The following is a 13,066-nucleotide window of genomic DNA, read 5'->3' as shown; positions in this document are numbered from 1 at the left end:
TCTTCCCTATTAATGGTTAAGCCGTAACGCAACACGTAATTTCTAGTTCAAAGCTGTTCTTTTTTTTTTTTATTTCTGAGAAACTAAACTTTGGGTTTTCACTTGCTGCAAGCTGTAATCGTTAAAACAACAGCTTCAATTTCTTATTGTGTAACCTGCATCAGGACATCCATGACGTTTGTTTGCACTACTCCCATCAAGTTCCATTTTTAATGACAAAGCACAGCAAAGTCGTCCCTACATGATTTGTAGTTCTGCAGTGTGTCATGCTGGGATGTTTTACTGATGATTAGAAAAGAGTCCATTAAGCTAATTAATGCCATTTCTCAAAGAGAACACGTTATGACTCAGCCCCATAGTGGCGGTGAAGGTTGAGCTGATAGATCTGAAGATTTATTCAAGAAAAAAGCCTTGAGCCAAATGAAGACACGACTTATCTATTTACATTGCAACAAAAAAATTACATATCAAGAATAACATATACCTTTCTCAGTAATCACTGGGAACATCTTTATTTGTATGGCAGCAATCAAACCATTTGTTATCATTTTGACAATGCGTTCCAAAGCTTGCAGGCCTTCTTACCATCAATGACATTTTTAGCTCCCTCCACAGATTCTCTATCAGACTCCAACTATCGGTCTGACTGGGCCACTCAAAATTATTAATATTACAACAAGTTAAAACAAATATGCTTGTCAAATTAGAAGATCAATTTAAACCTAACTCTTCCAGGGATTTGGACAATTTTGGGCTCAACTTATCTGTTGAGTTGCTGGGGTTTTTTTTTTTCTTTTAAACAACATTTTCATCTTCAACTTCCTGATTTAATTTCACTAGATATTATGAACACACATGCAAGTTTTCAGTTTAGCTAAATTCATTTGTATGTGGTCAGTTTTGAAGAAGTGGGGGCAAATTGGCAGGAATGGTCCGCGGGGAGTACATTCTGTATTAAGGAAAAGTGAAAAAGACAGTAATTTATACCCCCACATTTTTGCACATTTATTCTCTCAATAAATTTTATTGTGTGAAGCAATGAGGGTCTTTTTTTATTTTTATGAACAGGGATTTTATCATCTAGTTCAAAATCTAAACTGCTCTACAGCTTAAACCTGAACTCGACTTTTCAACACAAAACACTGAATCTTTCAAAACATGAATGCTTCATTTTACTTCTAATTTTGAAAAATAAATAAAAAAGAGGATGCTGACTGTAAAAATTAAGAGATTATAGACATACTTATTTGTTCAGAAAGCTGCAATTGGTGAATTTCTGTATGTGACTTATTTAGAATAAAAACAGGTGGAAATTGACCATCCTGATAACAATAAGGTATTGGAAATAAATTAGTTTATGCTACACCTTATAGACTAGTGCATTTTCATAAAAACATTGGTGCATGCAGTCAAATGATGAAGATGTTTTAAATCCTCAAATGACTGCTAATAAGATAACTATGAAAATGTTTAACTATTAAATTAATTATTGTGTAAGTTTTATTTACTAAATAAATTATGCTACCTTACTTTTGTAGTCATTTTGCAGTAAATAATCTGATGCAACAACATTTATTCCAATATATTTTACAAAACATAGGTGAGCATTTAATTAAAGCACTAATAATACCTTACTTGTGCCTTCTCTCTGGTAACTGTGGAGTACTATTTTAAGGATGATTTGGCTGCAATTAAGAGTTTCAAAATGTAATTTCTGTCCACAACATGAAAACAAATGAATGCACTGCAACACCACAATCGCAGCATGGGAATTTCTTTTTTTAATTCTGTGTCGATATCAGAACCTGTGCGCCCAGGCACTACTCACACAAAAGCAACAAATGCACTCCCGAGTCATTCATCTTTTAGTTTCTCCAGCCAAGCTGAGCTAATTAAATAGCCCAAATCATAACGCTTAGTGGAAAGCAATCATGAGATATTGAGATTCTTGCTGATAAATGAAACCATCCGACCAAGACATATTACATCTCCCTTTAATAGAAACTGAACGCTCTGCACATGTGCACGAGATATAAAATAGGAAGGGCTTTGAGGACTTTGCAAAGTTAAATAATGAAAGCCAAATGACAGCTTACCACCAGAAGAGACCAAACAATCCACCAGGAGCCTGCACACCTCATATCTTCCACACACAGGTAAGTCTCTGGAGAAAGAACAGAGAAGAGCAACACGTCAAACCTATTAGAGAAATAATTTATCTACAATGAGATGACTGAGAAAAAAACAATGTTTTGTTATTTTGATTTTACTTCAGATCAGGAAATAAGCCTCTTGAGAGAAAACATCCACAGACCCAGTCATAAGATATGGAAAACACTGCAGCAGAACGAATGTAGTTTTGAACATGTAACACTTCTCTGTATGTATCTAAAAAGCAGACACACACACATACATGTGACATGTTAATCCATACATGAAAAGATAGCGTCAAGTAAGTCAATTATGGTTATAAAGTAATGAAGAAAAACAGAGGGGGAGTCAGACAAATATAGTTAGGACCCATTAATTGCGTGCAGAGCCTCTGCTTCTGCAGAACAGCAAAGGCATGTGGGCTGAGAATTCACCTCAGGACTTTCACTTTGGCTTACAGAGAACCTGCTGGAAACCCCGCACTCCAGCATCTGAATTCTAAGGATTGCCTACTCGCTCCAAACACCGTCACAGCAACTCGACGTGCAGACTTCAGCAGTCAGACATGGGTGTGCAAGTCACAGAGTTATTGATAGTATTTCTCTTGGCAGCAGTGGCACACTGATGGTAGGCTACTTAGCTTTTAGATGACAAATAAAGCTGGTACAGCACGTGCCAAGAATTCAAGGCTGAGGGTTTTCATCTGCAGCCAAGGTTTTTTTCAATGCTACAGTGTTTTCCTTATGTCTGTTTTGACATTTTCTTAAAATGCAAAATTGAGCATGTTGATGGAAAAATTGCATCAAATGTAAAGTTTTTTGTCTTTCTTTGTTTTTTTGTATGTCTCAGTTTCAAGAAAATAAAAAAGAATTTTCAAAAATCCTTTTTTTCTATGACATATTGGGAAAGTAGATCATTTCAATTAGTGATAGGTTTTTCCAAAGTTCATCTAAAAACACAAGTGAAATGTTTTGAAAAATGTCTTTTAAACATAGCAGCATCAAATTACAAGTGAAATTCTCCCAAGCAAATCTCCAAAGCTTGCTGAAGACAACTGGAGGTGTTTTTAAACAATTTTGCCAGTGATTAATGACTATTTTTGAGACTTTTATGAAGCTTCACATCCTTTACCAGGATGGCCTACAAAATTGTTAATTCCTGGGTATTGATTCCTAAAATTTGGCAAGAAACACTTTCAAATTTTGCAGAATTAGCATTGCATACATTGGTGTAATTTTTAAAAAAGAGAATCAATTGAAGTCTCAATCAAGTTTTAACAATGGATTTAAACTCATCTTTATCCATTCCAATATTGCACACAGTTATTAATCTACAGCACAGTAATTTTAAACAGACAGGCTGTGATGGACTAGTGTTAGTGATGAATCAGAGAGGGACACATAATAGGCTTGTTTACATGAGTATGAGCTGCGCAGAACTCAGGTTAATTAATGGAGCTCCAAGCACAACTAATGGTGCTTACATTTGTGTTTGACTTTTTAGAGTTACACAAGTGCTCAAGAGTTAATAAGATGCAAACAGCTGCAGGCTGAGCTCTATTTGGCCTAGTGCATGATGGGAAATGTGTCCTTTCACTTTCTCAGATAATTTTTAGCTGCCTCTCTTTACCAGCTTCCCAAGCCAGATGAAAGAACGACAATGTTTACACCTAGAACTACTTAATGAGATAGAGTTTGACAATAGAAATGGGACCCCCATTTTATTCAGCGTTCGAACTATGAAATTGCTCACGATTTATATTCATGATCATTTTAGTGCCTGCAATCATAAACCACAACCATCTTCAGGCCAAAACAAAGCTTTAATCATAAGACCAAAAGTAATTCAGTGTGTTACAAAAGATCAGCGAGTCGTAGAGAGACATTGATATACAAAGATAACACATACGGAATATTTACTGCTTATCTTTTTAAAATTAAGTATTCAGTAAGATGCTACTACCTAAGCTATCCTCACTCCTGGACAATCGCTCACTGAGACTCACACTAAATACACCAAAAAGCATTATTGCAGCACCTTCCTCCATGCAGCTGTCACTTCTATCAACAAGTGATACACACAACAACACACATTTTTCAGTTGCAGCCATCATGGTGTGCAATGATATCAGTGCCACCTCTATCTGAGTGCAGTCACCCTTTAAAGTTAATTTCCTGTTTGGACTCAATGCAGTAAATGCTTGTTTATATCTAGTGATGTTCTCTATCATTGGATTTAAATATTCCTCTGGTCTTGTCATTTCCCCTGCTTTGTGTGTACTCTTCTTATTTTTTGCAGCAGTTATGTAAATTTCCTGTGGGGGAACAAATATTGTTATATTTAAAGGCAAGGGAAATTAATGGATCAACAATCTCCTTGCAGGGAAAAAGATTTTCTGAAATTCTTTAACAATTCACATTAGTCAATTTTTAGCTGCAGGCAGGCAGAGGATTTTGTGTAAGGTGAATTACTTGGCCTCTTTACAGACAAATGTTCTACATCTCATGGAGGATAAACTGCAAAACCCATGAAGTCCATGTAACTGAATGCGAGTGACTAATTCTGTTCAGTTTGGTCTCACACCGAAAGATGAAAATTATCATGCGGCTGAATTTCAGAGCTAAGTTTTATAATGGTTTGCAATTACAGCCACCACAAAGAGTACCTGTAAGGGGGGATAAATCCTGCACTTGGCAACAGTAAAAACTGTCTCCTATACTTTTGAGCAATTACTTATTTTCTAAAGGTGTCACGTACCTAAACGGTAAATTTATAAAGGCTGAGCTCAGGCTGCCACACTGAGGGCATCGGATCTTTGCTTTGGTGGCGACAGAATTGTGAAGTCAGCCTCTATCAGGTTCCAACATTGGTTGCTATTAAATCTGTTTTTTGTTCACTGGAACAAATTTAGTTCATAGTTTGCAAATGAAAAACTCACTTTGATGTTTTTATTAAAGTTGCCGCTGATTACTACGTACAAAATGGACGTCAATCCCCCTCTGAATTTGTGTTGTTCAGATGTAAGACAACAACAGTGGCCTTTAACTCAACAGTAGGAAATGTTGTGTTGACAATTGAAAAGTTGTTATGACCACAATCAACCGTGTGCTTGCATCCGAATGTGGTTCAAAGGTGGCAGAGGTTGACGAGATGAGTGATACAAGCATTACTCTTGTTTAGGCTAAATTTGAAGGGGGCCTTTAGTTAAATTTGAAGCATAATTTTTTGGGGAGCTAAATACAAACCAAGGTTGGTAAGCCTTAAATAGTCATGGAAAATAATTGCTCTTTACCTACAGATAACACAAACAGTGTTCACACACACATTTGTACTGAAGTGCAGCTTAGAGTCATCTCTGAAAATCCCTTTTACTGACACAAAAGGTGAGGTCCATATTGTTCAGTGGTGATGTAAAAATGTTATTAAAGGGGGAAGGCTAGAAATAAATATTTTAAATGCTTGTTCCATACTCTCCTTGAATCAGACTTCTTGACATTAAAGATCTGCCACAAAATTCAGACTGATGCATCTGAATTCAAAGTTTATGTCTTTTATTATTAATAATTAGGGGTGCAGCAGTAAATAACAGTCATGGCCTATGTGGTTAGTTTTGAGGTCATGTTTTTTATAAAACAGAACCTTATAAACACTGGATTTCATTCAACATAGATCAAAATAATTTATATTCTACTCACTTCCTTTTAAAATAAAATATGAATATATTTTAAAATATTTTAATAATCTTTATCCAGTTTGCCATGCATGCATGGTTTAATTATGTTATTAAGCTTTATTTTTGCATTCTGCAGTTACAAACGTGCAAGTTTTCAAGGTCCTGAATGTCTTTATCAGGGATTAGTATCTTTATCTAAAAAATTAAGAAGCACATAACATTTCAACATTTCAGCACAAGTTCATGTTCTTTACTAAAGAATCTGTTTCTCACCTAGAACAAGTTCAGAACAAGCTTCACACAGTAGCTCCACATGTGACCTCTGACACAGACCATAAGGCTGTTTATGGGTGAATAATATCTAAAATACACCCCCTACACACACACACACACCCACACGCCCACACCCAACCCATTCCACAGAGATGACGAGCAAAAACAACATAAGTAAGGCCATAGAGTAAAGTAAACTAACGTTCAGCACTAAAAGCTACTGAAGAGGGGAAGGTTAATTGTTTACACCAGGGATTTGTAAAAGTCTGCTTTAAAATTAATTACTGCTTAGACTCCATGCCACTTTGAAATTCCTGTTTGAGTGCTGACTAACTAAATAGATATTGTGGGTCACTGAAATAAAATGTTGACAGTCTAGCTTTCAGCACAAAATGCAAAACCTTAAGCTAAAATGGAGTTTTGAAGCATTTTTGTCATAAGAAATTGTCATTGTATATTAATCTCTGCTCTCTCTCACGGTCATCCATGACTGAAACTGTTTGGAGATAATTTTGATAATATGATAAAAGCCAGTGAAAGGCTTTTCAGAGATAACCATGGATTGGGTACCAGGGGATTGAGTTACCCATCACTTTTATGATAATATTAACAACAAATATTTGAAGCATACTGCAACAGTCAACTAAAGTAAACATCAGAATTGCTGCAGTTATTCTTAATAATATTGAGATCCTAAATGAAACAAAGTTTTCTGAAATGCCCTAATTTATTGAATATAATCATAGTTTTTATGTCATTGTGGGCAACTTTATTTAAAGAATGGAATTTTCATTTACCTTGTAAATATTAAATGGATATCTGCATACAACTAAACAAAGTATTTATAATTATTTTTGGACATGATGCTTTGTTTAAAATACTTAAGGTCGCCGATAACTACCATAAACTACTTTATAAGACTTTTGTATTTAAGTTTTGAGTTTCAGCTTTTGACTTTGTCTTTTCGCTTTTCTTTCATCTGCCATTAATTCATCAGTCTGGTAATGTCAGACAGGACTGCCTGTCTGTCGTTTAGGTCGTGGTCACATGCGCCAGAGACATAATACATTTATGCTGACATTACATCAGTGATGGAGGAGGTGCTGGCTAAATCAGATTTTCTGTGGATTTCCCACTGATTCAACACATACAAGCTCTGGCTCAGCAGCCACAAAAGGCATTAGATCTGCAGCCACAAATGAGTCGCATTACCAATCCCAGATCAGGAGGATTAGCTTGACCAATGGACACATTTCAGGTCTTAACCACAGAAAGCTGGTACATAAATTTCTCCTGAATAGAAAAACATTTGCACAATTCTTCAAATTACATGATCAAGAAACAAAGTCAATACAGTAATGCTAAGAATTATTTAAAACAAGGCATATAGGTACTGGTGCGAGCCATTGCTTCCCAATTGTCTTATTTGTAAATTTCTCATATGGAATTATATTATTTAAGCAATTTTTTTGAATTACTACAGGCCGAATTAATTTAATCTCAAATGTTTTCAGATTATCAACTGTAATCAATTACAGTTTCTTACTGTGAAAACAAAAAAGACTTTTGAAAATCAAAAGAGAAAATGTTATCTAAAATATATTTTTAAATAAAATCTTATGTGATCTTAAAATTAAATATTTTAAAGTCATATTGAAAAATAGCCTAGGTATGAATCAACCTTGATTCATGGGTATGAATCAAACACATCTATCATCTAAGCATCTAAGTATAATGTTTCAATTAATAGTAAATTAATAAATGGTGCTGCCATCTTCCCATTCTATTGAAAAGCAAGGCAAATATGCAACATACTTACTCAATATTTAATTTTTCTTAAAGTAACAAAATCTGAACCAAAAAGGTTTGGCAAACATTTTATTTGGTTGTATTGCATGACAAATCTAAGTCATTAATGTAGGTAGGTAAATCTCCTAAAGCGTAATGTTTTCCTCCACTCACTCAATTTGTATACAAGTCAAGTTCAGGAGAAGTCTGTCCAACGGATTAGTCTTCTGGGTTGGTGGTGAGCTCCAGGCGATGGTGATGAAACCCCTGCTGATCCCACAGGATTAGATACTTTGTGACTAACTGGAGAGCAGATAACAGGTTGAATTGTGTTTTTTGTAAAAATCAAGGTATAAAATTTTGTGTTTTATCTATAAAAAATCACTTTAGTGGGTCAATAAGTATAAAGTATTTTTTTCCCTAATAACTAAGTAATCTGAGGCAAAATGTACTCAAAAATTATAACGATTACCACGTGTTTAAAATGAGCTTTTCGCTTTCTTTTCTCCTAGCTTGTAGATTTTGTTCTATGCACTTCACACCCCACTGATAAACAAATTTCCAACTATCCAAGACAAATGCCCTGATTTTGTCATAAATCTGCTAATTGCCTAGTCAGCATTGATTAAATGGGGCAAGTACATATTTTCAACCTATTTGTCATTGCTATGTAAGGTGCTCTGATGAGTTTTCTTCTCTGTTTGTGCAAAATCCAGCTGGATAATCACACGTTAAGCTTGTGGGTTGCTGTGAATCCCTTTTCCAAGAGACCGTGTTTGTTTGAAGGTTGAGGGGTAACAGATAAACGCAGAAAGCAGCAAAAGATCTGCATCTCGACTTGCTCTTGCTTTTATCTGCAGCGTAAGAATACCAAATACTGTTCTTTCCAATTAAGGTAAAAGCTTGGGTTGTTTTCTCTCTGCTTCTCTTCAACCAAACCTAGCTTTTCTCTGCATTCTCATTTCCTCTCTGGTCTATTTTTACCTCCATATATCTTTTACTACTATAATCTATTTCCCCCCTCACCTCATTTTTCTGCATCTCCCTCATCCACTCCCTCCTGTCTTCACTCCTGCTCCCTCTTCTCCCTGCATTCCCTCCCGTTTTCTACAATCTGCCCATCTAAAAGCTCTGCGTTTCTGCACAGTACACTTACTTTTTCCTTCTTATTTTCAGCAGCATTTTCTATGCTTGTCTTCCTTCTGAGACTCTGTTGGAAGATTCCAGCAGACCGAGCAGTGAGCACATCCTTTAAATAGGTCCTTGCTGCCATATATTGTCTTCAGCCTTTCTTTCTGGGTTCCCCCTTTGTGATATGTCCTACACAGAATAACCCGAAAGCATAGAATGAAATGTGGTTTTCCCTTTCTATAATTCATACCTGGAATTATATTTAATTAACCTGGGATAACATTCAATAAGATTTTTATGTTAGTTTTGACTTTCATATTTTTGTAAATTTATTGCTAATCATGTTTAATCACAAAAACAAGAATAACCTGCTTCTTCTCCATATGGAATAATTCCTCACTTTCCAAAGGGGAATATTAAACTCCAACATGTTTGAGATACTCCTCAGTTTATTTTTAGAAATATGATCATTTGCCTCACCTACTGACATTGAGACCTATAAATGAAATGTGTTTTTATTGCAGCAGCATAACGACACTCTTGAAAATGTATCTGTTCAAAAGCAATCTTGCCACCACAGATGATGGTAAGGTTGGTTAAAAAAAGCTCACTTTTAGTCAACTACACAGAGTAACGGGATAGTGAAGTCACTTTCATTGAAGGGGCTTTCTAGATATTATTTTAGAAGGCATGTCAGCAAAAAAAAAAGAACAAACACAAGGAAAGTGTTGAGTTTGTAAAAAGCTACTGAGATTTCATCTGCAGTTGGTTGCTTTGGTAAGATTAGATTCATGAACACCTTTAGGGCAGCACACACATCGGGTGTGTTTGATGCGTAATAAAGGATCAATATGTCCTTTATTATTTATATGTCCACCTATTAAGTATGATGGAGGACCTATGATACTCATCATACTCATCTGAGGGCTTGTTTGTCTTCTATAGGTGCTGAGAACATTGGTGTTGATTCTATCAGTGTAATTGCTTTCTCAGCATGTCTCCAAGTTCTGCAGAGGTTTGGCAATTTACCCATTTGATTCTGGTGCTAAATAAGGGAAGTCTCTACAATATAAAGTACATTGTCCTTGGCATTACGTAATTTGTCCCAAGTAGTCCAGTGGGGTTGTGCAAGGAGGCCTAGTCAAAGATCCCCTTTTCTGTCAACTCCAGTTGGAATATGAAAAATCACATTCCTGTGATCTTGGGTGTAGATGAACACCAGTCGGCAGTCATTGTAACATTGGTGTTTTTTAAATGGGCTTTTCTTCTAAATGCCCTCACACAACATGTGGCTCCACAGTTTGTTCTATTCAGATTAGAAACTTTACGAGGTTTTCATAAAAGCCTCCTAAGGTTTCTCCACTGAACCAGCAGAAACTGATAAGACATGTGAAAGCAAGTGAAATATATATTTTTATCTTTATGACGGCTCCACCCAAAATGTCAACATTTTCACAACTGCTGTGATTTAACGCATTGGGTTGGGTGTCTGTTTTATTATTATTATTATTTTTATTTATTTATTTATTTTTTGTTATGTGTTGTAAAAAAAATAAAGTTAGAAGCATGAAACTGCGCTCATTCAGATAATTACAAGCAACACATCTTTTGATTACTGACAATGTTGCAGAAATGTGATTCCCTAATTGTCTTGAGTAACATGTGTGATGTCTGCAGAGTCACTCCTTTTGAACACATAGAGTCTTTATAGCCAAACCGTCTTAATTCCTTTGGCAGATTGCGTCCTGATGAGGAGACGTCATTACCAATGACAGTCTCATGTTGCAGCGAGGGAAGACTGAGCAGTCGCCTTTGTCTGCCTGCCAGACAACCAAAGAATGTGGAGAAATTTAATGGGTGTGAGACCAAACAGGTTGTGACAGTGAAACTCATCTTCATAATGAGTAAACAAATTAAGATGCAACTGAATACACAAACAGCCAGGGCACTGTCTGAACTGATTAGACTGTCATCGTTTTCCACATAATCTCATCTATCTTCAAGAGTTTGCGATTTGTAATTGCTTGCAAAAAAAAGTTGTATTTGTTATTATCAAATTAATATTTTATTTACCGGTGCAAGGTCTTCCCAGTAATAACGCATGGGAACCTTTAGTGCTCTGGTGCGCCAGATGTTCATAATGATACTTCTTCTATTAAGCAGAGTCTCCCAAGCTATAAGTAAAGCAGTTGATTTATTCTCAATCTCTAATGCCCTGACATGATCCCACACACTTCCCTTGCTAGGCCAGAAGGAAATTAAATGAGCATTCAGGATGGGGAGGCGGGATTATGAAGGCAGATTAATAATGGAAACATAGACTGCAGAACTAAAAGCCCCTTTTGGGTGTCTTTCCAACGCGGCGACTGTGGTTCAGTGGAAAGTGGCTGTTTTGCATTTGGAGGATTGGTGGTTTGATCCTCAGCCCCACCGCATGTAGAAGAGTCCTTGGGTAAGACATTAAACCCCCACTTGACCTTCGAATAATTTCGGGTGTGTAATTGTGCAGATGAAATAGATGCAAACATTAACTGGCCACTTTATTAGGTAGACCAGTTCAATGACATATGCAAATTAAATAGCAGCATCCCTGTACATTTAGGCATTAAGATAATGACAGCGATTTCACCTCTAGCGTCAGAATCGGGAAGAGATGGGAATTTAAGTGATGTCCAACGCGTTGTTGTACTGGTGCCAGCCATGCTGGTCTGAGTGCTTCAGAAACTGCTGATCTACAAGGATTCTCGTGGACAGCCATCTCTGGGCTTTACAGAGAAAAGTCAGAAAAAGAGAAAGTAAATAAGTCGTGTTGATGTCTATGTCTGGGCAAGAATGGGCAGATTGGTTCAGAAACCTCAAATAACTACTTGTTGCAATCAGGTGCGATCATGTAAAGTGCTATCTCTGAACGCCCAACAAATAAAATGGTGAAGCGGATGAGCTGCAGCAGCAGAAAGTCACACCATGTGCCACTCCTGTCAGCAAAGGACAGGAAACAGGGCAGGATTGTCAATACTGGACAATTCAGTTTTAGCATTAAATGATGTAAAGAACATAAATTGAAATTGGCAGATTGGAGTCTAAATGGGGAAAAGCAGATGCTGATATCAGCCAGGAAAAGCCTAATCTGTACATTTCCAGTTTAAATCATTTTAATACGATGATAAAGAAAGTGGAGCGACCAGACATTCCTTTAGCTGTTTGACGGCTGCCTGAAGCAGATTAATAATATTTTAAGACAGTTGATTGGAAATACTTGTCATGTTTTTAAAGCCGTTGATGTCTGATTGGTTTTCTCTGCAGATAGCTTGACAAATTGATCAATTAATATCAACTTGTTATACATGTGTAACTTTCTGAACATTATGCACTTGAATGGTTATGGTTGGCAATATTGTATCTGTAATGATCAATATGTTATATTTCAGCAGCAATTTTTAAAAAAACAAAAAACTTTTTCTATTACATTTTCTATAAAAGCTATTCCATCATGTCATATATTTTCCTTTGACATTTTGTGGAAATATCATGAAGCTCTAATATTTTGGCCAATGTCATCATATTGCAAAAAAAAACTCAAACTGCTTAGAATGAGTGAAAAGTACACTATAAGAAACCTTTATGAACCCAAATTATATCAAAATGGGCTAAATCGACTGTATGTTTGGATTATTCAGCAGATTTTCCGACACATAAATTTAATCCACTGCCCACTTGTCTGCTCTAAGGCATGTTTCCTCCCTTCTACTTTTCTCCCACCTGGCATTAAAAGTCTTCCTAGCACTAAAAGCATATATCATGTAATATTTGGAGTTATTCAGTGTTGGCCAAGCAGACTGAAAGGAGCCATCTAACCATTTCCTTCCCTGGGCTTATATGTGACAACATGGAACAAATTGTAGCCCTTCTGAATCACTCCGCAGCCCCAACAACTTAAGCACTGGAGGACAGCTGTGGTGAGCAGCATTGGGAGTGCCATGCATCTTAAACATGTTGGAGTCAGCATTTCAAAGTGAAAATATGTGTATTTGCAAGGTCTTCCAAAATTCT

At 36.3% G+C, this 13,066-nt stretch overlaps 1 protein-coding gene across 1 annotated transcript in view; it reads right to left on the bottom strand.

Annotated features, from left to right (window-relative positions):
- calcr (calcitonin receptor) overlaps positions 1-13,066 on the bottom strand; it is a 67,384-nt gene that overhangs the window by 31,967 nt on the left and 22,351 nt on the right. Inside the window, exon 2 of the mRNA XM_028037043.1 lies at positions 2,097-2,164. Within this exon, the coding sequence (XP_027892844.1) occupies positions 2,097-2,141 (45 nt within the window). The 5' untranslated portion in view covers positions 2,142-2,164. The remainder of the gene's footprint in view (positions 1-2,096; positions 2,165-13,066) is intronic.

The sequence above is a fragment of the Xiphophorus couchianus genome, chromosome 13 (assembly GCF_001444195.1).
Source record: "Xiphophorus couchianus chromosome 13, X_couchianus-1.0, whole genome shotgun sequence".
Classification (NCBI taxonomy): domain Eukaryota; kingdom Metazoa; phylum Chordata; class Actinopteri; order Cyprinodontiformes; family Poeciliidae; genus Xiphophorus; species Xiphophorus couchianus.
This window is presented reverse-complemented; position numbering and strand designations above follow the sequence as displayed.